Source organism: Bactrocera neohumeralis, chromosome 3, assembly GCF_024586455.1.
Source record: "Bactrocera neohumeralis isolate Rockhampton chromosome 3, APGP_CSIRO_Bneo_wtdbg2-racon-allhic-juicebox.fasta_v2, whole genome shotgun sequence".
Classification (NCBI taxonomy): domain Eukaryota; kingdom Metazoa; phylum Arthropoda; class Insecta; order Diptera; family Tephritidae; genus Bactrocera; species Bactrocera neohumeralis.
Genome location: NC_065920.1, coordinates 11,848,563 through 11,872,573, shown reverse-complemented (window position 1 = coordinate 11,872,573; position 24,011 = coordinate 11,848,563). Strand labels below are relative to the sequence as shown.

Below are 24,011 nucleotides of genomic sequence, written 5' to 3'. Positions count from 1 at the left end.
CACTCAATGCTATAATACACCTTATATCTATAAATATTGCTGGTAGGCTGCTATTAGACTTAAAGAAAGTATGAGTTGCTCCGGGCAGCGACATACTGAAATTAATTGTATCGCAAACCTTCTCCTGGCGGTTCCTTCCGTGCTCAAATACCTGCTAGTGATTTGTGCAAAGCCGTTGGAGAAGATGTGTACTGAGATTATTTTGGTGTCTTTTATCGGAATCTCTCCATCATTTCTGGTATCAGACAAAATTGATGAGCTGGCTATGGATCCCCCCGAAATAAATGTCTTTGATTATGGTTTTCATTACCTCGCGGTAATCCTCATCGTATTTATTTCAATAATTCTCACCGGTTATCAGTGGTTCTCACCATCTCTATCAAGTTCTTATTTCATATCTCTGATTTTCACCGACTATGTATCGATGAACTTCACTGACTCTCCCAAATTCCCGCTAGCTATAATTTTCACTGCTTTTTTTATATAAAAAAAATCTACGGATATTTAATTTTGTTTATTTTTTTCTTTCTATTTTACCTAATAAATAACCTATAAAATTTTTGTGAGATGGCAACTCTGTTTCGTATACATAGTATGAAAACAACACTATTTGATAGATGACAAGACTATTTCAGTTTATTATAATTTTTCTTTAATTTCTTTGATTTCTTATCGTTTTTGCCAACATATTTTTGTTTACTTAAAATAACTTGGCAACTCTGTTATATACATATATACTGATGTATATCTTTTACTAAATTTTAACACGTTGATTTATGTGCTTAGTTATGTTATGTGTGTATGTAAAAATATCTTTTTCGGATTTTGAAACAAGTGTCGAAACATCTGGCAGCTCTAATTCGAAATAAGGCAGAGTTCAAACGCAATTGACGCAGAAATACTTGGAATTGTTATATTTGTAAAACATAAGTAGCAGCTTACCAAGCATTAATTTTTCTCGGCACTGTATGTGAATGGAATAACTGTAAATACCATATTGATGAAGCTGACTCGCTTAGTTAGGGCAATGGCGAAAACCAGTCGAATCGCGCAATGTGCAAGCATTTCGACAGTCATACCCACACACATACAAATCCACACAAAACCGCATTGGCGAGCGAACTGCAACGTATTTATAAGCACGCATACATTTATAGTATATAGTATATACTATATACATATATATATGTTATGACATTTCAATGTATGTGCATGTATGTATTTACAGTTGTGCTTAAATACTAGTGCCTTACAGCACATGTAACTGTCAGCATTGCGGTTGACAAGCGACCATTTATCGTTGACTCCTTGACATGCATGTGCTCGCCCCCTGCATACATGTTGCTCAAACGCGTACATATGTTATGTGTATGTGTGTGCATGCGTGCCACATGAAGTGCACTCGTCAGCTGCCGACATTTTGCCGCAAATAATTCAACAAAAACAAGCATTTATTATGTTTAGCTCGAATGCAACCGCTCTTTCATGTTATTTCATTTTATTCCATTTTGTTTTATCTTTTGCAGTGCATTTGCTGCTCGTGCCGGCATCGTGACTACGACCAGCGCATATGTGAGTGCGTGTGTGTGCGTGCAAGTGCAACGTTGCTGCCAGAATATCCGTTATGCTGACAATGCAATTTGCGCAAAGACTGTTTGTGCACAAATAAGCTCTAAAATCTTTGTTGTGATAAATAATAATAATATTATTATTACCCGATGCGAGATTATATGAAATATTTTGAGAGCTGTGTAAATAAAGTGAGAGTGTTGTGAGTTTTATTTACGAGTAAATAAATATAAAACGAGTGCTTTTTGGAATTGTTGTTGGCACACAACAACTGTACAACGTAAGCGGGTAGAAAAGCTCTTAGCAACATGTTGACAACACATCATTTGCCACATCTGCATCATCATCGTGGCAGCACAGCTGTGGAGTTTCATACAGTCACAAATCCGAGTACGGTGAGTACTGAGTGTAATTAATTTTTGTTTTTAATAAATATAAAATTTATTAGTTTTTATAACATTTTGTTTGACTTTGGGGAGATTTCGCATAGAGAGTAGGTCGGTTGAAGTAGATTTGATATGGAAATACTGGGCCATATATAACTTCAAAGCTTGAAAATCTGAACTGGACCAAAAAGTTTATCTTGACCGAAGCTATTGCCAGCTCGTAGTTGTATTATTGGTAGTTGTATGACTACGAATTGACAAGAGCTTCGATCAAACTAAAATTTTCGATTAAGTTCAGATTTTCAAGCCTTGAAATTTTTCAGATTTTTTAAATCATAAAAATTTTGTGTAACTAGACACAGGGAAATTAGTTTTAGTCAATATTTTGCCTGGTGTAGGCCGAAGTTTTCTTATTCAGTACTCAAGATAATTCCGGCCGAATGGCAGGATCATTCCATTAAACACTTTTTTATAACCGACGGACGGCTGTTTTTATTTACGGGAACTAGTCCCCCAATTATTGAGATATCGGTCCGAAATTTTGCACACATCTTTTCTCCCCGAGGGGCTGCTTAGTTGTCGGAACCGTCGAAATTGAACGACTATAGCATATAGCTGTCATACAAACTGAATAATTGGAATCAAGTGCTTGTATGGAAAACTTTTGCATTTAAAAATCTTCACGAAATTTACTACAAATTATGTGTGATCCATTTCGAAGATCCCTTTTTCTTAAAAAAAAAACACATAAACTTCAAATTTTATAAGAAATTTATTTTTTGAAAATTATCTTTTTCAGTTGTTGGCCGTGGTTAAGTCTCAGATGGTAACTAGCGAGTGACATGCGTGATGCTTTGCTCCAAGTCCTGAATCGAAGCGGAATTTTTTGCATTGACTTTAGACTTTACAAATCCCCACAGGAAGTCTAATGGGAAATGGCGTCGTCTTGTTGAAACCAAATGTCGCCGAGATAACGATCTCAATATTCGGTTACCCTGGCACGATGACGGTCGCCATTGCCTGTTACGTTCTCACCTTTATCATTTCTGAATAAATATGGACCAATGATTCCACCGGCTTACAACTCACACTAAAACGTTGTTTTTTTTTAATCACTTCAGGTTGCTCTTCGTCCCAAATACGGCAACTTTAATTGTTTACATACCCATTGATTGAGGCCTAATCGCTGAACAACATTTGGCTCAAAAATGTAGGATTTTCTTGGAACTTTTCAAAAGCTCATAGAGCGAAGCGATGTCACTTGTGACCGTCGAGCGACTTCAGCGTTAATAGTATTTGGGTTTCGGTTCACCCGAAGTTAAGGTTGTTTCTTGTTTGCTCTCTTTTTTACTCCTACTCCTCTTTAATCTACTCAGCAAAGCGTCAAATGTCGATCTTCAACTGATTAGATGAAATTGGCATAACAGCATAAACCACTGACACGAAACAAATATACAAAAAGCGGTTTTCAGAACCTTGGTTCAATAAAGTTGTGGGAGAAAACCTGGGAAGTATCTTTAAACTGCGACTATTCTTCCTATCTGTTTACCCGTCAAGCCGGAAGTATGTCTCACCGCTGAGTTTACGTTCTTCTTTTTCTTTTTTGGCACTAAATGCGTTGGTTCGTTGTAGGAATTCGCCTTTTGCCTCTCTCCTTTGAAAATTAACGCCTGTTTTACATCCGAAGGCCGGACAGATCCTTATGCACTTGGTCCTTCTATTTGATGCATGGGTTCTCTTGCTTCCGTTGTGTACCCATGCGTCTCGAATTGAAGAAGCTTTTCGCAGGAGCGTCATTTTCCTTGCGAACGACATGGGCCAAACCACCGCATCATAACATCACTTCTTCTTCTTTATTGGCGTAGACACCGCTTACGCGATTATAGCCGAGTTAACAACAGCGCGCCAGTCGTTTCTTCTTTTCGCTACGAGGCGCCAATTGGATATTCCAAGCGTCAAACATCACTTGGGTAAAAAAATTTTGATAATTTTACCTGTGGAATCTCTGCACTTTCGTCAAGTATGCTGAGCATAAATGTCAAACTCCTGGCATTGCTTTGCCAGCAAGTATAATAGACCTGCCTCCAAGAAATTATAATACCCCAAAGATTCGTTGTGATATCGAGATCTTTGTCGCAGCTTCAGTTGTTAATTAGAAAATCAAAAAGTGTAGCAAAACTCAAAACGGCTTACTTCAGAAAAGATGAAGTTGTAGTCCCAAAGTCCCTATTTTAAAGATGGATTTTGAGAAAATGTAAAATAGAGAAAATTTAAAGAAGGATTCTGCTAATCTCTCTTAATCTTACATATTCTTAGCAAACATGTAAAAGCTTCGAAAAAATTTTTGTGAAAAAAGAGCGGAAAAAGAAAGAGCCTAGAAAAGGGCTAAACTAATGTACTTCGGATGGAGCGTTCTTCTGAACAGATCTTCTCACAACGTACTGAGAAGAACTCCAAAGTGATCTTTATCGTTTGAGACAGTTGCAAAAGAACAAAATTTTATTCTATCACCGTGTACTAAAGAGAGCATGCACCACATATGACATGCTGCTTCCTTAACAATCGCAACTTCTGCCTCTGCTTGAGCCACACAAAAATAAACTTTCCGGCATATAATATCTTCACCAACACATTCTTGAAAGCACTTTTGTTTTTTATCATTCGTTCGCAATTCGTTTAATGAAAAAATCCATACCCCAGCATTCGAGTACATTGCAATCATTTTACATTTTTAATGGCGCATAGTAAAAATATTGAAAGGAACAATTTCGCTAAAAGCACCAACCGAAACACACTCACATATACGCCCACAGCACAACCGCAGCATACAAAATATCACAAAGTTATGACATATGCCACAACCATTGCCACATTCCCAGCCGCTTCCGCTGTGACTGCTGCTTCCTTTCACGCTCTCGCAAAACAATTCAAGTCAAGCGAAGTCGCGTTAAATTCGCTACTCAATTCAGATGCCATTACCGCACATGTACTCGTATGTGCTCGTAAGAAATGTTTACGCCGCACATTTGTCGCAATAAAAATTCAAGAATTCGCAAGTCTGCGGCAGTGGCAAGCATCCTAAGTGGAAGATCCACTGGGGCATGCGTTCATCATTGACATTTTAGCTGAGTAAATGGTAATCGATAAAGAGTCTTACAGTTGTCAGGCGTTGTGCTTCCTCAGCTTTGTGTTGATTGACAAGCCTTCAATTGAAATGACAGCTCTGAGTGCTGCAGTTGCTAACAAAAATCGAACAAAGTAAGCAATTCCAAAATGGAGAGAAGTACAAAAACTGCTCCATAAAATGGCGGCGAAACAATCGAATTGTAAATATTTGTATGTGGTAAAAAACCAAAAAAGCAAACATCAAAATAAAAAGGTAGGTGGTGGAGCCCACCAGAAAAAGCAAAAAGCGAACATGAAAAAATTTAAAATAAAAGTACCGAAATCTGTCGATAAACGCCTACATGCAAATAATGGCGTACAGTATGTCAGTGTTGTCATTAAACTCGGCATTCTTTCTTACAAATACACATAACATATGTATGTATGTATTTATTAAGTGTATATCATACTTTCATACATACATATGTACATATGTGTATCTAGACATTTTTGCTTTCTACTCAATTTGCACCGCACAGTGGTCTAAATAAAAGAAAATAAGGACATTAATATAAATTATTATTTATTATTATATTATTTCGTTTATTTTCTTATCCTTATCTGTATCCTTATCCTTATTCTTTTATCCTCTTCTATAACCTTAAACTCATACTTATCGTTTTTGTTATCCTTATCCTTGTCTTCATCTTTAGACTTGTCCTTATTCTTATCCTTAACCTTATCCTCATCCTTATTCTTATCCCTATCCTTATTCTTATCTTTATCCTTAACCGTATCCTCATTCTTATCCTTATCCTCATCCTCATCCTTATCCTTATCCATTCATTAGCCTTATCCTAATCCTTTTCCGTATCCTTAACCATATCCGTTTCTTTATCCTCATCCTTGTTTTTATTCTTAAACTTATACTTATCTTTTTCATTTTTATTTATCCTTATCCTTATTATTTTCCTTATCCTTAACCATATCCGTTTTGTTATCCTTATCCTTACAGTTATCATTATTATTATCCTTATCCATACCCTTATCCTTACTCTTATCTCTAACTATATTCGTATTCTTAATTTTTTCCTCATCCTTTTTCTTGCTTTATCTTACGCGTCATCCTTATTTGGATATCTATCCTTATCCGTTATCCTTGTTTCTATATTTATCTCACTCTATCTTTAACCTTACCTTAAGCCTTATCTTTATCCTTGTTCTTATCTTTATACATATCCTTATCCGTACCTTATTCGTGTCACTATCTTCATTCTCAGCCTCAACCTTTTCTTACTCTTTATCCTCATTCATTGTTTTATCCTTATTAGAAGGATACATACTTTCTCTTATTATCCTTATATCCTTATCCGTATCCATTAACTTATCTTTATCCCTAACCATATGCCTATTATTTTTTCATTCCTGCCTTTATTTTTATCCTTACCTTTATATAACCCTTATCCTTGTTCTTATCCTTATCCATAACCTTATTCCTATCCCATCATCAGCTTTATTCTTTCGTTTATTCTTGCCTCATCCATAATTTTATCCCTATCCCTGTCCACATTTTTAACCAGAACCCTTTTCGTTTTCGTATACTTATACTTTCCTTTTCCTTATCCTTATCCATAACCTTTTTCGTATTCCTAGCCCTATCTTAACTCTCAACTATATCCCTGCCATTGTCCTCATCCTTATCTTCATCTCTTTCTTTTTGTTTCAAAATTTTCGTATTTTATCCCACTGTTCGGCATATTTGCCAACATTGAAAACTTTTCATCTTTCATTGCTGCAATGTCTTCAATTTACTGCTGCAAACAAGCTACACGTCGTCACAGCATCCTAACGAACGAACGACGGATGAGCGAGCGCGTGCGACCAAAGCATTCAAAAGTCATTCAAAGCCCATAAAATAAGGGACCATACGCTAGGCAGCGCAACAAAATGGCAAATTCTACTGCCAAATGACAGGATGTACGATGAGTGGTTGGCAGCAGACAGCAAGCAGGACGTCGGCATTTGCGAATGTCGATGGCGGTGTGCATGGAGGGAGGCATTTTTGGCATTGATGGCTGCCAGGGCTGATGAAGCGCGTAATGGTGAAGTGTCAATGAAGCAAGGGCGAGGAGTATTCAAAGTGATATAAGGGTCGCTGAATGTGTACCTAACGGATAAGGAGCTGGCGGGTGGGCTCAGTGAAGTGCGTGTGTATTCTCATTCGCCACAATTACAGCCGAATCTTATAAGCGCGCGCTGAGTCTGCTTCGCACTGTCCTGTTTCTGGTGTATGACGTGGCGAGTGTGAGGCTAAAAGTGATGAATTATTTTCGATGCAGTTTTGTGTGTGTAACTATATATATGTATATATGTGCCACCAGTTTTGATTATATTTACGCAGTGTGTCGAAGGGTGCAGCATGGGGGAGGCTTTGTTGCAAAACGGCTTTCCACTTGAAATAAGTTCAAACAAAGGAATTCCTTCCACCAAAAAGTTCCACGGAACTCTGAAGAAAACAAATATACGAAAATCAGAATGCGCAAATCCCGTTACGATGGCGGAAATTGTTGAATTTTCAAACGGAAATCTGTGGAAAACACTCGCCAAAATGAATCGCCAGCTGGTACGAGCGCTGTCGATGCTACCGGACAGCATAAAAATTAATGAGCTCGATAATGCGGCGATTTTCAGCACGCAAAGCGCGAAAACTTTAAAATTCCAACAACACAACTGTGCTCATTCATTAATATGTCTTTTTTCTTGTTTTCATTTGTTTTCTTTTTGCATGCTCCTTTTGCTATCAAGTGCTCGCGAGCAGCTGCTAATCGCCTCGACGCTCATGAATGCCAACTGCGACGTTGAGCGCTTTCTAAATGATTGCTCATTAATTTGCTGCGATGTCGGACGCCATCGGCGGTACCGTTATGACGCGCGACGCGCATTTGCACTGTTATTATATAAAACAGTTGAAATCCTCTTAAGTTCAAGGTTGCGCGCAGTTACTTACGTAAGCGTTTGTTTACGATTTGTAATTTTGTTAATGCTTTCACTTACACGTAATTACAAATTAATTTAACGTTTCCCGCCCATACAATTGGAGAAACAGATTTACTTAGATTTATTGAATTATTTTGATGTAGAAAAAGTTGTCATTGGGACACTTGATGATTTCGATGATTTGTGGTATGTATCTAGGCTAAAGCATACTAAATTGAGCGATGATGCAAGTTCTTCACTCCCCTAAAGTTTTCTAAAATTTCTTAAAATGATAACATCCTCCTTTGATTCAAATTTCTGTCTGGTCAGAGAATTTTTCCAATTTTGAATAGAAGGACAAGTCACACGGAAACAAATCTTGAGATTACGGTCATAGGGACAGAAATTTGTAACTTAATTGACCATCAACGATGCAATTTGGCATCGACTCGGCCCAATAATTTACACCATTAGAGTTTTTTGACTGCTGACCGACGCTTGTTGAGCTCGTGCTCATAGATCCAGCCCCCGTAGGAACAGAGATAGGATAATCCCTGTTCGTTCCCCATCTGACCGAATTTAGGTATGGAAGCTCTTTTCTATACAATTCCTGATGATTACACTATGGCCAGGCTCCCTGTCAGCGTGCTCAACGCCTGTAGCAATTCTGCTAATGGAGTGGATACATACCTCCATAAAAGAAGCCGCCCTTCGGAGAAGTTCTTCTGTTGCTACCCTGACGGCTTCCACTTTTGCTTGAAAGAAAGTACAGTGGTCTGGTTGTATAAACAATGAGAGCTACCGACAGAAGACGCTCCCCTCCAACGTGTCCGTTGAGCTTCGATCTACCTGTAAATAGGCTCACATCGCCTCTTCTCCAGTGACCCTGCCCCAACCATCTATCTCCCGGAGATGTTAGATCCGCTAGACAGTTGTCGAATTTATAAGGTATGCAGTCGAAAGGAGATTTGGAATGTCTTTCTCTGGGTTCCTTTATGTGGTATCTGTTTACCGGGGTTCAATAGCAACATCAGCAGAAATACATCTGCTGTCTGTGTCCACAGGTGCTATATGCAGAATGGTATTAAGTGTCATCGTTGGTGTTGTATTTAGTGTATCATTGATGCATTGATCATTAATAAACCCTAGAACCCTTGACCGTTCCAGCCGATAAGATAGTCTATGCGTTCTTCGGAACAGGGAAGCCCAGTGGATCCATGTTTTGTCAGTGCTCATTGTAAATAATAGTACAAATAACCGGGCTTTTATTATAACTAGGGAGTCAGTTAACAGCGCCGGCGATTTTCTTTTGCCAATATTTTAATTATGGATTTTCCTCAATCAATAAAAAGTCTTTCATTCAAGCCCTTGCCCATTACATCTCTAAGATCTATGTAAAATTTCATTAAGACCAGTTTAGTGGTTCGCGAGAAATCTTGACAACCGACTTTGAAAACAAAGTTTCGAGAAAAACGCTTTTAAAGTTTAAAGTTACTTCATAGCTAACCTCGAGCGCGCAACTTTTCAAAGATATATCTTCAAAACTATTCCTCGGATCAACTTGAAAATTGAGGACAATATTTCTAAGAAAATAAAAAACGGATAAGGTCCATTGCCTAATACCACTTATACATTTGCAAGGTAACCCAATACTTAAACACTCCGAATACTTTTGCAAAATACCAATGTGTTTCTTTGGAAGCTTTAAGCTGTGAACGGCGAGCAATTTCGTGTTTGCATATGCTAGTATTTTCGTTAGTGCCACAATTTTGCTAAAAGCACGAAGCCAAATATATATGCCACCCACCAATAAGAGTGCCATACTGAGGTAAATTATATTTATTTGCATTGCAAGCATACACCTAAAGCCATATTTGCAGCAACTAACGCTGGCGGGTGTGGCTGGCAAATAATGGCGTCACATAGCACTTAGTTTGCTTTGACGCGCCAAGCGAAGGCGTTAAAAAGGCGCAACGAAGCCAGCGGATCAAAAATAAACAAGAATTTCTCTTTGTTCTGCACATAAATAAAACATTTACGTTCATGGTATATGTAATGCAATGAAAATGCAACGAATTGTAAATTAGAAAAAATACAAGTAACTGTTTGCTCAAGGAAACTCTGCAGACCCACTTTACGTATTGATAAGCACATAAAGGCTACGCCAGCCAGTGAGCTTTCGCACGCCAAACAATAGAGAACTCAGTTACAAAACAAAGAGTGTGAAAATTTCGCCGCGCTTGAGAGTTTCGCTAAAATGCCGGAAATATTGTATTAAATAAAATAAATCACAGCCAACGCAAACATTAAAAAATAAGCATTTCAATGCAACATTCCGTGGGCTGAGCGCCAGGAGCTTGCAACCGAACAGCTCCAGACATTTCGCAGCGCTTACGGCAACTATGCTTGAACGCCCGCAAAAGCTACAGTGGTGTTCACGAAAATAGCAGCACCTCATTACCAGGTTGTTCAATAAGTTTTGTTGTTTGATAAGAAAAATGCAATTTTATGATTCAAAATACACTTTATTATTCAGAATAATCTACCTGAACATTAATACACTTGCTCCAACGATCCTCCAATCTGTGGATCCCATCTCTGAAGTGAGAATCCGGAAGGTCTGCAAAATACGCTTTAGCAGCTTTTACGACCTCTTCATTTGATGAAAAACGCTTGCCACGCATAAATCTTTTGAATTCTGGAAACAAATGAAAGGCGCTGGGGGCCAAATCTGATGAATTTAGAATTAATTGTTTTACCAGTTTGCAAGTAATCCACATTCCAAAAAAGTGATGCCATAACCTTCTTGGCCTATTTCCGGACACGTACTCGTTTCGAAGCCGAACAACTTTTTAGCCTCTTGTTTTGATTCAGGATCATGGTCTCATCCATAGTGATGAATCGACGCACAAAATCCATTTTATTCTTTTTAAAACGCTCCAAATATTGCTGAGATAGTCGTTTTCGAATGTGTTTTTATTGCATTGTTTGCAAATGTGGCACCCATTGTGCACACAGCTTTCTAAGACCCAAAATTTCACTTAACATATGGCTCATACTGACTAATGAGATGTGAAGAGCCTCTACTAAATCTCCCTCAGTTAATCGACGATCTTCCAAAACCATATCCCGTATTTTGGCTAATCCTTCACGTGGATCGTCTTCAAGGCTTGTACGACCACGTTTAAATTCAGCAACTCATCTTTCTACTGTTCTAATTGTAGGTGAACAATCATTATATGGTATTCATCTCGGTCAAAAAATTTTATTAAATCCCGAATAAGTTCACAACTTTCGACGTGTATCGATGAATTTAATTAGTATGATGGTATGATGATAAAAATCAATTGTTGTTCCGGAAACTATAAATGCCGAGCGCAAACCGACATTGCAAGATCGTCATATAACGTATCGTGAGATTGAGACAACTATAGCTAAGTTAGACCAGCACACATCCAAGATTACATGAAAATTTGACTGTAAAAAGATTGCACCTTGGATTTTACACGATTTGTCAATCGCTCAAAAAAAGCTTGTGTCGATTGGTCGAGAGAATTGTTTAAAAAAACACGACAGCGATGCGGTGAAATGTGGATTTACGCGTTTGGGCCTGAAAGTAAACAGAAGGCGACTGTATGGATGTTTCCAGATGAGCCGAAATCAATAAAAGCGTTCCGCGCACGAAGCATTCCAAACAAATAGTTGCCTTTTTTTTTTAAATTGAACATGTCGCAACATTTGTTTGCAATTTGTCAGTAAATCAGATAAAGACAGAACACTCTTCACCACGATAATGCGAACTCTCAAACATCGACTGAAACAATTGCAATTTTGGACACTCTCACCGTCGATTTGATGAGTCATCCACCATATAGTTCTGACTTGGCACCCAATGACTTCTTTTTATTCCCGTGCGTTAAAGATAAACTTAAAGGTCAACGTTTTTCAATACCTGAAGAGGCGGCTGAGACGTTTAGAATGCATGTTTTTGATCAATCAGAGTGGCAAAAGTGCTATGACAATTGGTTCAAATGCTAGCAAAATTGTATAAATCTGAATAGTTTGTGGAAAACAATAAAGCGATTTTCAATAATCAATAAATATAAAAGGAATCCTCCTAACTTCCATCTTAAACTTATGTCGAAACGTAGTTATTTTGCTGCACAACACTGTATCTGCTATATATACAAGTATTTATCTTCCCACAAATAATGCTGAAAAATTGTTGCAGCGCTCGGCAAATATTCAATACACTCGTGTATACATAAATTTGCTGCTTGCATTTTATTATCATTTTTTATTTGTGTCCATTGTTTTGCACCCGTATTCCATTTTTTTAGCAATTTTTTATTTTTCAATATTTTCGTTCTAGTTTTATTTCTATTGTTTAGCAAATATTTCCTTTCGCGCTTTTGCTAACAGTAAACAAGGCCGTTGTAGCAGTGCTGTTTTTTTGTTGTTTTTTATTTTTTGAGTCCGACAATCTTCTTGCCACTCTGAGGCTTTGCCACTGGGCTCTGCGAAAACTTTTGTTTTACATATACCCATATATTTTATTTATAATAATTTTGCTTAGTTCGTGGAAGTCGTAATGCTACTTTTTAACTTGTGCACACTGACTGACCTCTGGCAGATACTTCGCACGCATAATTGAAGCACTTTGCTCTTACGAAATTTTCAACTTTGCGTATCTCTGATTTAGTGTGTAAACTTTGCAATTTTTAAGTTAACTAAATCATTTAAGATTAAGAGAGTGCCGCCTGTATAAAGAGTATATAATTTTGCGCCTTAAAGTTTGTCTTCTATATGGTATAGCGATAAAATAATATTCTTACCGGTATTGAGAGGGTTGAGCAAAATAACAACAGAAAAATTCGTTTCCATGAAATGCATTTTTACATTTCGCCTAATAGAGGGTTTGTAGGCTATATTACCAGCCTTGAACTCTGCTCCATGAGCTACTACATTTTTCATTCTTTTCCATACTATGCGATATTGTTGAGCTTCTTGTTTCTAAGTCTCTAAGCAGTATTTCGCTTTTGTCAAAAAAACTAATTATTTTACTTTATTTTTTGAGTTTTAATTCTTGTACTTGTTTGATTTTCTCTTCTAATGAAATATGTGCCCAATTCTCTAAAATTATACAAAAATATGGCTTTAATGCCGATTCTGACAAACTGACAAACTGTTGCTTTTATGTAGTGAGCAGCAGTACTCAGAAAAGAACAGATATCAAATTTGGGCACACAATTTCGAGTTACTGAGAAATACTGTATCAATATTAATACAAGAAAAGTCTAAAGCATTCATTATTAATTCCAAGTACCTTCAAAATAACCGCAGAATCCATGAAATGTGAGAAGCTTAGAATATTTGCGATGAATTCCACTTATCAATTCAGTGTAATTTATGATTAAATCTGCTTCAGTATTGTTGTTGTTGTGAGTGAGACGCCAATTCTTCCAACCAACGCGCGTACAAAGGCAGATTAAACAATAAATAGTACTAGGAAGGGTATAAAAAATTTTTACTGGTACTGAAACGTTAGATATTCGATAAAATATGGCGTAAAGCTTAATCAAGGTTTTAAACTGTATACACAACTTAGAATCGTGCTTGAGTACTCAAGCCCACAACGTTTGGTATACTTACACTGTAATCCACTTCCAAATGATCGTTGTTTTAAAAGTGATTTTGTGAGCTTTTTTGCAAAACAATTTAACAGGTTATTAAGTTTTGTTGCTTTAGGGTTCAAATAAATTTCTGTTTCTGTTATAGGTTTGAAAAAAATTTTGAAAGCTGTTTAGGAAAGGCTTTACGAGCTTATTAAGTTTTCTTGTTTCGAAGTCGAAATAAGTTACTGTTAATGATAAAGGTTGCAAAAACTTTTGAGAGCTTTTTAGGACAAACTTTATAAGCTTAAAATTTTTTGTAGTTTCGTGGTCGAATACAGTTTTTGATTACGTTTTAGGATTTAGTAATATTTTCAGAGTTTTTTCGAAAGCTTCTCGAGTTCGTTGTTTCATGGTTATAAACATGTTGATGTTTCTGATATAGGTTTAATAAATATTTAGAGAGCTTTTTAGACACAGCTTTATAAGCTTTTTTTTATTTTTTTTTTTTTTAAGAAAGAAGCTTCCGTTTCTGATCAAAGTTTTAAAAATGTTTTGGAAGCTTTCTGGGAAAAGCTTTATAAGTTTTAATTTTTTTGGGAGCTTTTTAAGAAAAACTTTATAAGCTTTTCAAGTTTTGTTGTTTCGAAGACGAAATCAGTTCTATTTCTTGTAAAAGTTTTAAAAATATTTAGAGAGTTTTTTAGGCTTAGACTTTAAGAGTTTTCAAATTATGTTGTATTAAGGATAGATTGTGTTTCAAAAATATATTTTTTAAAAGTGGTTGGAAAGCTTTTTGCGCATAACAAAGAGCTTATCATATTTTTTTAGTTTTAAAAACAAAATAGGTTCTAAGTAAGTATTGCTGATATTGACTTGAAAAGTGAAAAGAGAGGTTTTTAAGAAAAACTTCGAAGTCGAAATGAGTAAGGTTATGTACAATATCGTTCGGAGTAATTGCCTAAGTTATAATATAGATTTTGAAATGTTGCGAGGACGTTAACAAAATGTATGATTAGAGCTTTTCTTAAATGCTTTTTCGCTTGAAGTGCGATTTTTTAGAAGAACTCTACACTATAAGCCTTTTGTTCTTATATTCCTCTTCTTTATTGGCTAATAAAAAAACTAAAGGAAAAATATGCGTCTGATGTGCTTAAGGGTATTTGAAGATACCTGATTACGAATTTGAGTTCAAAAAATTTCCATCACATAGAGCTATTTTTGCCATTTTAGTAATTGGTGGTTTGAACGTTGCACCTCTTGACTACAATACAAGAATCCAACATTTTAGGAAATATTTACAAAATTATCAAGAAACAATCAAGCTCTTGATCAGAGCCTTCATTAGAAACACAAGCCTTTGAAGCCAACATGCGCTTAGCATGTTTGAAGACTTACGGATTACTCAACTTTATAGCTTTCTGAAACTATAATTACTCTCCGTTGTAAGCATTTAACTCTAATTATAACTCACTTAAAGTGAACTTGTTCAAAGTTTGTGAAAAAATATAATTGCGCCAAAAGCTAGTGCAAGACAAATAAAAGTTTTGCCAAAACGATTCTGCAAATATTTGCAAGGAAACCATAAATATCTATATATACATATATATACCGTAAAAAAGTACTTATCATTTAGTGCCGAAAAACCGCGTTTAATCCGCTGCGAAAGCCAGTAAGTACCACCACACAACAGCAAGGCTTGTTTCCCCCCCATTTTTTCCACGCATAAATCTCCATTAAAGCGAGCGTTGCCATGTACTTGAGAAACATTTCGCCTTCCGTTTGGGACAAAAACAAAAGCGTGGAAAAATGTGTAATGAAATGATATACAGCCAACAAATGAGCATATCCGGTTATGCCTGCACACACACACACACGAAGATAGCACGACGGGCAGAGATAAGGCGGACGCACCACTGTGATGATACACGCGCGTGCTTAAATGGACTCGTACTTGGACGAAAGGCACTTAAATGTTTGCTTTTATTTCGTTACTTTGCCATTCTCAGTACATTTGGTTTTTTGGTTATTTCTCTGCGTCACTTAGGACGGACGCGGTGCTTATGTCTACTGCAAACAATTTGTGAACGCTTCATTATGCACACTTCAAAAAAAGGAAAAAACAGCGCAGAAATACATAAAAAGAAATAACAAAAAGGAGAGCGAATTCGTAAATGAGAAAAATGTGAAAATAGAATTGGGCCTAGGCCTTTGGCAGCAATAAATATAAGGTAGACAGTTAATGCGGTATAAATAGCGCAATGCGGCTGCAGCTCTAGGCGTGAGAGCACAACAAACATTAGCAAACAAAAGACAAAAAAAAACCAAAGAAAAATAAACAATGAAAAAACGAAAGACAAACGTGAAATAAAATTACAACCAACCAAGCAAAAGTAAAAGCAATTTCTACAAATGGAAACACATTATCTATGAAACAGCAATTTCGTCTGCGGTCAGTAATAATGCCGTTGGCCCCACATTTGTAACACTGCCGCTCAGCTGCTTAGCTTGCCGCTTGTCAATACTCTTTGATATGCTCGGCGCGTTTCTTCTAGCGAAAAATCTAACGCTTTGTAACTACTTTTGTATGTATGTGTGTATGTATTAGACTCATTGACATTAAGTTTCGAAATACCGCCAGCAATGGCAATGAATTTACCACAATAGTGTTTACAATTTCGTAGCATATCCGCAGGCGCACGCAATGTGTTGGAACAGAAACAAATAAGGATAGACTAAACTCGCTGGAAGTGCGCATCAGTTACTTCCCGGTATATTTTGTATGCTGTCAAAAGAATAAATGAAGGTTGTTATCGTTTAGCGAAGCGTCATAAAGCTATTGAGTGACTGAAGATAGTCTTAACTGGGCAAATTACACTCGATCGCTAGTGGGTTCGAACTCGGCACATGGCAAAATCTACAATTTTTAAATACAAAATTATTGGTATCGACCATGGTGTGCTTTAGTTGCTTTAGCCATTTTCGCATCGCTTTATTATACGCTTGACGCATTCGTCGTAGGCAATACCTGAGCTTCTGCATCATGAAAAATCATAAGCTAACGAATTTGACCACTAAACTGTCTGAACAGTGAGATTTGTTAGTACTAACTGGTCACGGAGTTCTTTTTGTATTTGCCTTGTCGTTAGTTTTCCATTATACTCGTAAGTTTTGGTTGGTGTTGTTGATTTTTCACAAAAAGCTTTGACCAAACTTTGATGACGTTGCTTCGTTAAAGATACTTAAAGTTTCCAAAAAGACTTCTAAGGCCTTTAGTAGATGATTTTTACCACTTTGCTGAAGTTATTTTTTAACTAAGAGGATTTTGCAGCCTTCTTTTTCATCCCTAACAACCTAATTTTCGAATATGGGCTTAAACGGAATTCAACTAATAGGTAGGTAGTTGGGAGAGTGGATGTCTGACGACTCATCTAGGCCTTTAAAAGGTCCACTGTGAATATACAGGAACTAAAACTTCTTCACTCCATTTTGTCCTCTCAGAACCAAAAAGGGCTCTTGAAGTTCATTAGCATCAAAAGTTTTATTTGAGCAACCTCCGGGACATCGTCAAGAAATCATCCCCCAATAATTGCGATTCTTTTCTTGTACATAGCCTTGCATTTGCATGGAAGATATTCAATAGTATCTTTTTCTTGTACTTTCGGATGACTTCAACAATAGTCATAGTGCTGTGTGCCAATTGGGCGAATTCGAAGTTAACTATTTTTTCGAAAGTAATTGAAAAGAGCGACATCTAACGGATGAATGTTTCACACTCTTCGGGTTACCAAAGGAAATGAAAGTTTTTTGTTTTCCACGAAGTCAACAAAACAGCTCCGTTAAAATGTCTCTGCGCGTTATGGCTTGAAAGAGGTTTTCTACGACATAGAATAAAAGCTTAGCATTATATAGTTAACTTGAAACCAGACACACACTTCAAGGTTCCAAAAAAAAATTATATTGCGGGTTGATGACGATTTCTGCTAATGAGGGAATAGTAAAATGTTCTCAAGTTGTGAAATCCTTGCCAATTGCTTAGTAATACCTTACGGTCAATTAAGTATAAAGAAGGATTTTAGGCTTGGAGGCTATTTAGGTTCAAAATATCGGTATTGATTTAATTTTAAAAATAGAGAGGTCTACAGGGTTTGTCCGGAAATTAATAAGATTGATTTTTTTCCACCGCAACTATACTTCGGAGCGTGGGCGCAGTCAGTTGTCTCCGGGCACCTCGAGAGTCAGGACAAACATTTTCGGCGACGTGTTTCTGTGAGTGATGCAAGGCGAAAATGCAGCGTTCGTTAGAGCAGAGGTACGTGATTAAATTCTGTGTGAAACTCGATTAATCTGTGACAGAGACGCTTGATATGATCAAGCAGGCTTACTCAGATTTGGCTTTAGCAAGAAGTGTTTCGGTGACACCAGGCCTTTTTGGATGGCCGGGAAGAGGTAGCTGATGAAGGCTGAGCAAATTCAAAGTGAAACGATGCTCATTGTCTTTTTTGACATCAAAGGGCATCATCCACTATGAATTTGTTCCTCCTGGACAAACCGTCAGACAAACGAAGGGTCAATCGGGTCCGATAAGACCGTAAGTTGCACCACGACAACGCCCGGCTCACACCGCCTTTCGTATGAACAGCCACATATTCAAGGCCGGCATCGCAACGCTTCCGCAGCTGCCCTACAGCCCAGATGTGGCCTCCCGGACGTTTTTTTTTCCTTGCCTGAAAAGCGAAACGCAGGCATTTTGAGGCGACATAGGGAATTCAAGTAGCATCCGTCACGTCTTCAATGCTTGGAAATCGCGCTGGCAGCGCTACATCGAAGCAGAAGGAGCGTATTTTGAAAGTTTTTAAAGAATCGTAACGATTTTTTCAAAAAAATTTTTAAATCGACTCAGTCCTATTACTTTCCGGACAAACCCTGTATGGTGGAGCAAACGCTCACAATTTCAATCAGCTTTTGTATTCAGGACAGATTTAAAAACATATAAGTGGGGCAGTAAAAAAAGTAAATTTTGAGCCCATAATCTAGCTTTTATTCCCATCAAGTGTCCTTAGAACTTCGTAAATTTTAAAATTTCGTGAAGGACTTTAGTCATTAATCATTTCTTGTATAATTCCGAAACGATCGTTCACAATGTTCACCACATCAAATAATTTTTGTGTTCAGTACTTTTCAATTTCCACTAAAGCTCTCAAAAGCAAGCACAAAATACAAGAACAATAACATAGTCTATCAGCAACAGCCAAAATCAATTTCTCTTTATACTCCCCAATAGACTGTGCCTGACCACATGGAAGGCAGACAGACGACGGGTTATCAGCTTATGATTGAGCAACCCAATCTATAAGTTAACCTCATTGAATGACCATCAACTGGCCGGCCTTTCCATGCTTCCATGCTTTCCCGGACAATTTGGACATGATTAGAGGACGGCCTACACAAGCAACATGAGCACAAATAAAATAGCAGCATATACCGTATACTGCTTTGGTTGTATGTATGTGAGTGTGTGCATAGTTGAACTTGAGCAATGGAGGCTTTTGTGTATTCTGCATGACGAAGGATGAGTAGGGTTAATTTAATGTTTGCAAAGATACTTAGGCAGCTAAATGTGTACGTATGAGTGCTTGTGTTTGTGCGTGTGTAATAGGCTTGAGTATGCCCTGAGGGTATACTTTAGGTTGTAAATGATGCCAAACTTACTTAAAATGTCGGAAGGAAAATGCATGTTTGTTCTTGCATTAAGGCATATGTACGTGTGTGTGTTTGCGCTCACATATGAGTGCTTGTCCCTCAATGCGGGTGATTAATAATATATATGTATATACTCTCCTATTCATAACATTTTGTGCAGTCATAGATAGCAATACAAACGGCTCATTGAAAGCCTTAACTTCCACATATACGCTTATCAATGCTCATTGTGTATTTACTGTTATTGAAACCGCACTTATCTGCAAATCGAATGCGTAATCCCAACTCGCTGGTCCAAGCTATGGTAAAATATAATCGTCTACTAAATGACAATCGCACTTCGGGCCCTAACGGCAATAGCTTAAAGGCGGCTAACAGCGCTAAGCTTTAATAATACGCTATATATATGCCGTAAAGTACTTTTTAAGCTGCTGCAACAACAGTAAATACAACAAATTGTAATAAAATGGGCACAATTGAAACACACAGCGCTCTCCTATTCACCCATCTATCCCATCAACCCGAGGCATTCAGCGCTTGCTTTGTGCGCGCACTTTTGCTGGCCAAACAGGCGAGTGGTCAACGCCGCACGCAAGGATATACACGCTACCCACCCATTCTAACTTTCGGAAAACTAAACTAATGTAATTGTAGATTTGTGCATGCGCCATTGTGCGGCACTCGGCGTATGGCGGCGTTTCACTGCGAGTTTTAGAAAGGATATGAAAATATTGAAAGCGTGAGCCCTTGTGTCGTGTGTAGAATAATATATATTTGGCTTAGCTTGGTCCCCTGCCATTCACGCATTGTTTGCGCTTTCGATGTAATCACAACTTGTTGGAAGTTTTGCAAAATATTTTCAATTTCAATAAAGTTTCATTCGATTTTGTTTCAATGCAATGTGGGTCAGTACTATTGAAATATATGACTTTGCCTACTGTTGCCGTAAATAGTTTTTACAGGAAGTGTTGATAAGGAAGCTGTTAATGACTTTCAGATTTTAAATTCGGTTTTAAATATGTGGTGATGTGCTATTTACTGAGCTATACTGTTCTTTATGCCATAAATTTTTATTAGAAAGGCAACTCCACCATATATACAACATAGCATGATATAACCTAACATAAGGTAACGTTACATAACTTAACATAGCATACTGAATTGCTAAATATTGTAATATATCTCTAAATAGTTTTACTTATAACAAGTTTGACATACTTAACATAACGAATCATAACGTGGCAGAAAATAACATAACAGTCCAAAATATAAAATAAGTTACCACTGTATAATTAAAATAAAGTCACGAATTTAACATTACATAACATAAAATAACATAACGTAGTACATATGTAGTATAACATAAGAGAACATAACTAACGCAACTTATGTAACAACGTCTCGATATGACAAAGAGTTTAATTACTTTAAATTAATGACAAGTTTAACTTAACATAACGCAACATAACAGAACATAAAATAGCATAAGATAACATAACATAAAATCTCGAGGTTCTAAATACTATAATACTGCCTAATTTAATTAATAAAGTATTTAACATAACGTAGTATAGCATAACCCAACATAACATAACATAGAACTAACATAAAAATTATAAAACACTTTACTGTAAAAATTATTTAAAATTAAATTACATTTCTAACATAACATAACATAGCTTAACATAACATATAACTTCATGGCAGCTAGTATAGCTTAATTTTACATAAAATAGAAAAACATAACGTAAAAGTAAAAAATTTAACAGCATTTAAAACTGTATACATTACAAAACACAACAAGACATAGCAGAGCATAGCATATCTTAACACACCATGTCGCTTTAAAAAAAGTAAATAAACAGAACATAACTTAATAAAGTAACGAAACATAGCACAACATAATAAAGAAAAACGTAAGACAATAACTCAACGTACTATATACAATGGTATACCACTGCACAGTTTAATTTTTAAAAAGTTGAACATAAGGTAACGTAACACAATACAACGAAACTTAACATAGCAGAAAATAACATTACGAAATATAAAATAGGTTACCACTGCTTAAATTATTTAATATTATAACTTTAATATAACATAATATAACATAACATTACATAACATTACATAACATAGCATAGCATAATGTAACATAGCCTAACAAAACATAACACAACACAGCACATAACATAACATAGCATAGCATAATGTAACATAACCTAACAAAACATAACGCAACATAACACCACACAGCACAAATTAACATAACATAACATTACGGAACTTAGTTTTGACGTAACGTAACTTAGCATAACATAACATAACGTAACGTGAAAACATAGAATAACATAACATAACTTAAAAATTTTACATAAAATAACATAAGATGGGATATCATAACATATCCTGCCACTTTAATAAAATAAATTAACAGAACTTAACAATTCATAGCTTAGCACAACATAAATAACAGAAAACACATAACAACTGTATTTAATATGTACAGAGAAATATATGTATGTACCTAATTTGCCATATTTTTTACGATTGTTACGGACATCCAATCATTCTAAAATTCCAGCTTTATATTCACCACCTGCACTTGCTGGTATTGCATATTCTATGAAGACATAACCTCGCTGCTCTACAAATGCTCCCGCTGCAATAATCCACCTGCATTTGAATTTAAGCAGTGATGGCGATAATTTATGCACGACAACGCCACTTTTCAGCGGAAAATCTAATTTTCACTATTTCTCTTCGAAAGAGCGATAACAGCTGACAGCTACTCACCACGCTGTGGCACGGATGAAATGGCATGCAGCGCGGAAACATGACAACACGCACATAAATTGCACATACATATAACTTTTTAGCGACTAATGCTAATGCGTCGACGATAATCTGTGGCGCTGATACGGATGGCATTAAAGCAAACTCAAACTAATACACATACACTCATATGAATACTCATACGTACACATATACTTGTTTGTGTATGCAAGCGCTTTCAATGCCACGCGAAGCGTATAAAAAGCAGAGTCATAAAATTTACACCACCGTGTATGTGTGTGTTTGCCTGTGTAGTTGTGCACATATGTGGCTTTGTGTGTGTGTTGAAAAGCCAGAGATTTGCATTGATGATGATGGCATACAAACAGGCGCGAATGCCAACACACTGTCAACGGCAGCCAAAACCAGCGCCAACTTACTGCGGTGGCATGCAAATATGTTTGCGTGAGTTTGAGTGACGGACTAACGGACACACTGACTGACTGTGATCTAATGTTGCGCGTAGGTGTTGAATTTAGCGCGCTGCTTGCGCTGGCATATGCAAATCGCACATGATGCACATGAGAAAGTGTGTGTGTTTATGAGTGTAGGGCCGCATGTCACACGTACATACCGTACATATGCTCATCTAGCAGCTGAAATGTGCTCGTATGCATCCGTTGCTGCTGCGAGATTACCGATTTTTTGTGCTCGTATGTTATGAATTTTTAATTTTCTTTTGGAAAAAAGCCACGTAACGTCACGTAAGCTGCTTATATTGTAGCGGCAGGAGTACTGAGTGCAAAAACAAAAAAATCCAAAAATAAAGCAAAAAACAAATAAAAACAGCAAAAATAACAAAAAAACATTCAATTTGGTTTCACCGATACTCTAATACCCTTCACAAATACTAAAGATTCCACATAAGAACTTTATTTTAATCTGTCAATTTGCATGGCAGCTATAAGATATAGTGCTCCGATTTGGATAATTTTTTGAGATATTTCAGCTTTGCCTTTGACAATAATCGATGCCAAATTTCGTTATGATATCTTGTCAAATGAAAAAGTTTTCCATACAAGCACTTGATTCCAATCGTTCAGTTTGCATGGCAGCTATATGGTATAATGATCTGATCGAAACAATTTCTTCGGAGATTTTACCATGGTATTAAACAATAACACCAGCCAAATTTTACAAATATATCTTCTCAAACGAAAAGTTTTCCATACAAAAATTTGACCCTGCTCGTTCACTTTTTATGGCAGCTATATGATATAATGAACCGATATGAGCAAATTCTTCGGCTATTATAGGGTTGTCTTGGCTTATAATCCGTGCCAAATTTCGTTATGATATCTTGTCAAACGAAAAAGTTTTCCATACATGCCCTTGATTCCAATCGTTCAGTTTGTGTGGCAGCTATTTGATATAGTGGACCTATATCGGCGGTTTTGACAAATCGGCTGCTTCTTGAGGAGAAAATCACATGCGCAAAATTTCAGTTCCATATCTCAAAAACTGAGGGGCTAGTTTGCGTATAAACAGACAGGGGAGGGAGTCTCAGCTCTTCACTCTTATCATTTATATATATACTTTATAGTGTCTCTCACATTTCCTCTTGGGTTTACAAACTACTTGGCAAATGTAATATATCCCGTTCAGGGTATAAAAAAAAACAAAAAAAAACATAAATTGGAAGTAGAAGAAAGGGTGACAGCGGGAACTTTTGTTTACTAACTTTTGCTGCCGCTGCATTTTTATCCACTCGATTTTTACGAAACTTTACTCTCGACAAAAGACTTTTTTTACTCAGGCGCACGTACGTGCAGCGATATGGCAACACCAACGCCAACTGGCATAAAGTCGTATTTTCCCAAGGTTT

At 36.8% G+C, this 24,011-nt stretch overlaps 1 protein-coding gene across 1 annotated transcript in view; it reads left to right on the top strand.

Moving 5' to 3' along the window:
- LOC126753865 (uncharacterized) overlaps positions 1-24,011 on the top strand; it is a 91,071-nt gene that overhangs the window by 19,989 nt on the left and 47,071 nt on the right. Inside the window, exon 2 of the mRNA XM_050465602.1 lies at positions 1,527-1,964. Coding sequence (XP_050321559.1) covers positions 1,878-1,964 — 87 coding nt within the window. The 5' untranslated portion in view covers positions 1,527-1,877. The remainder of the gene's footprint in view (positions 1-1,526; positions 1,965-24,011) is intronic.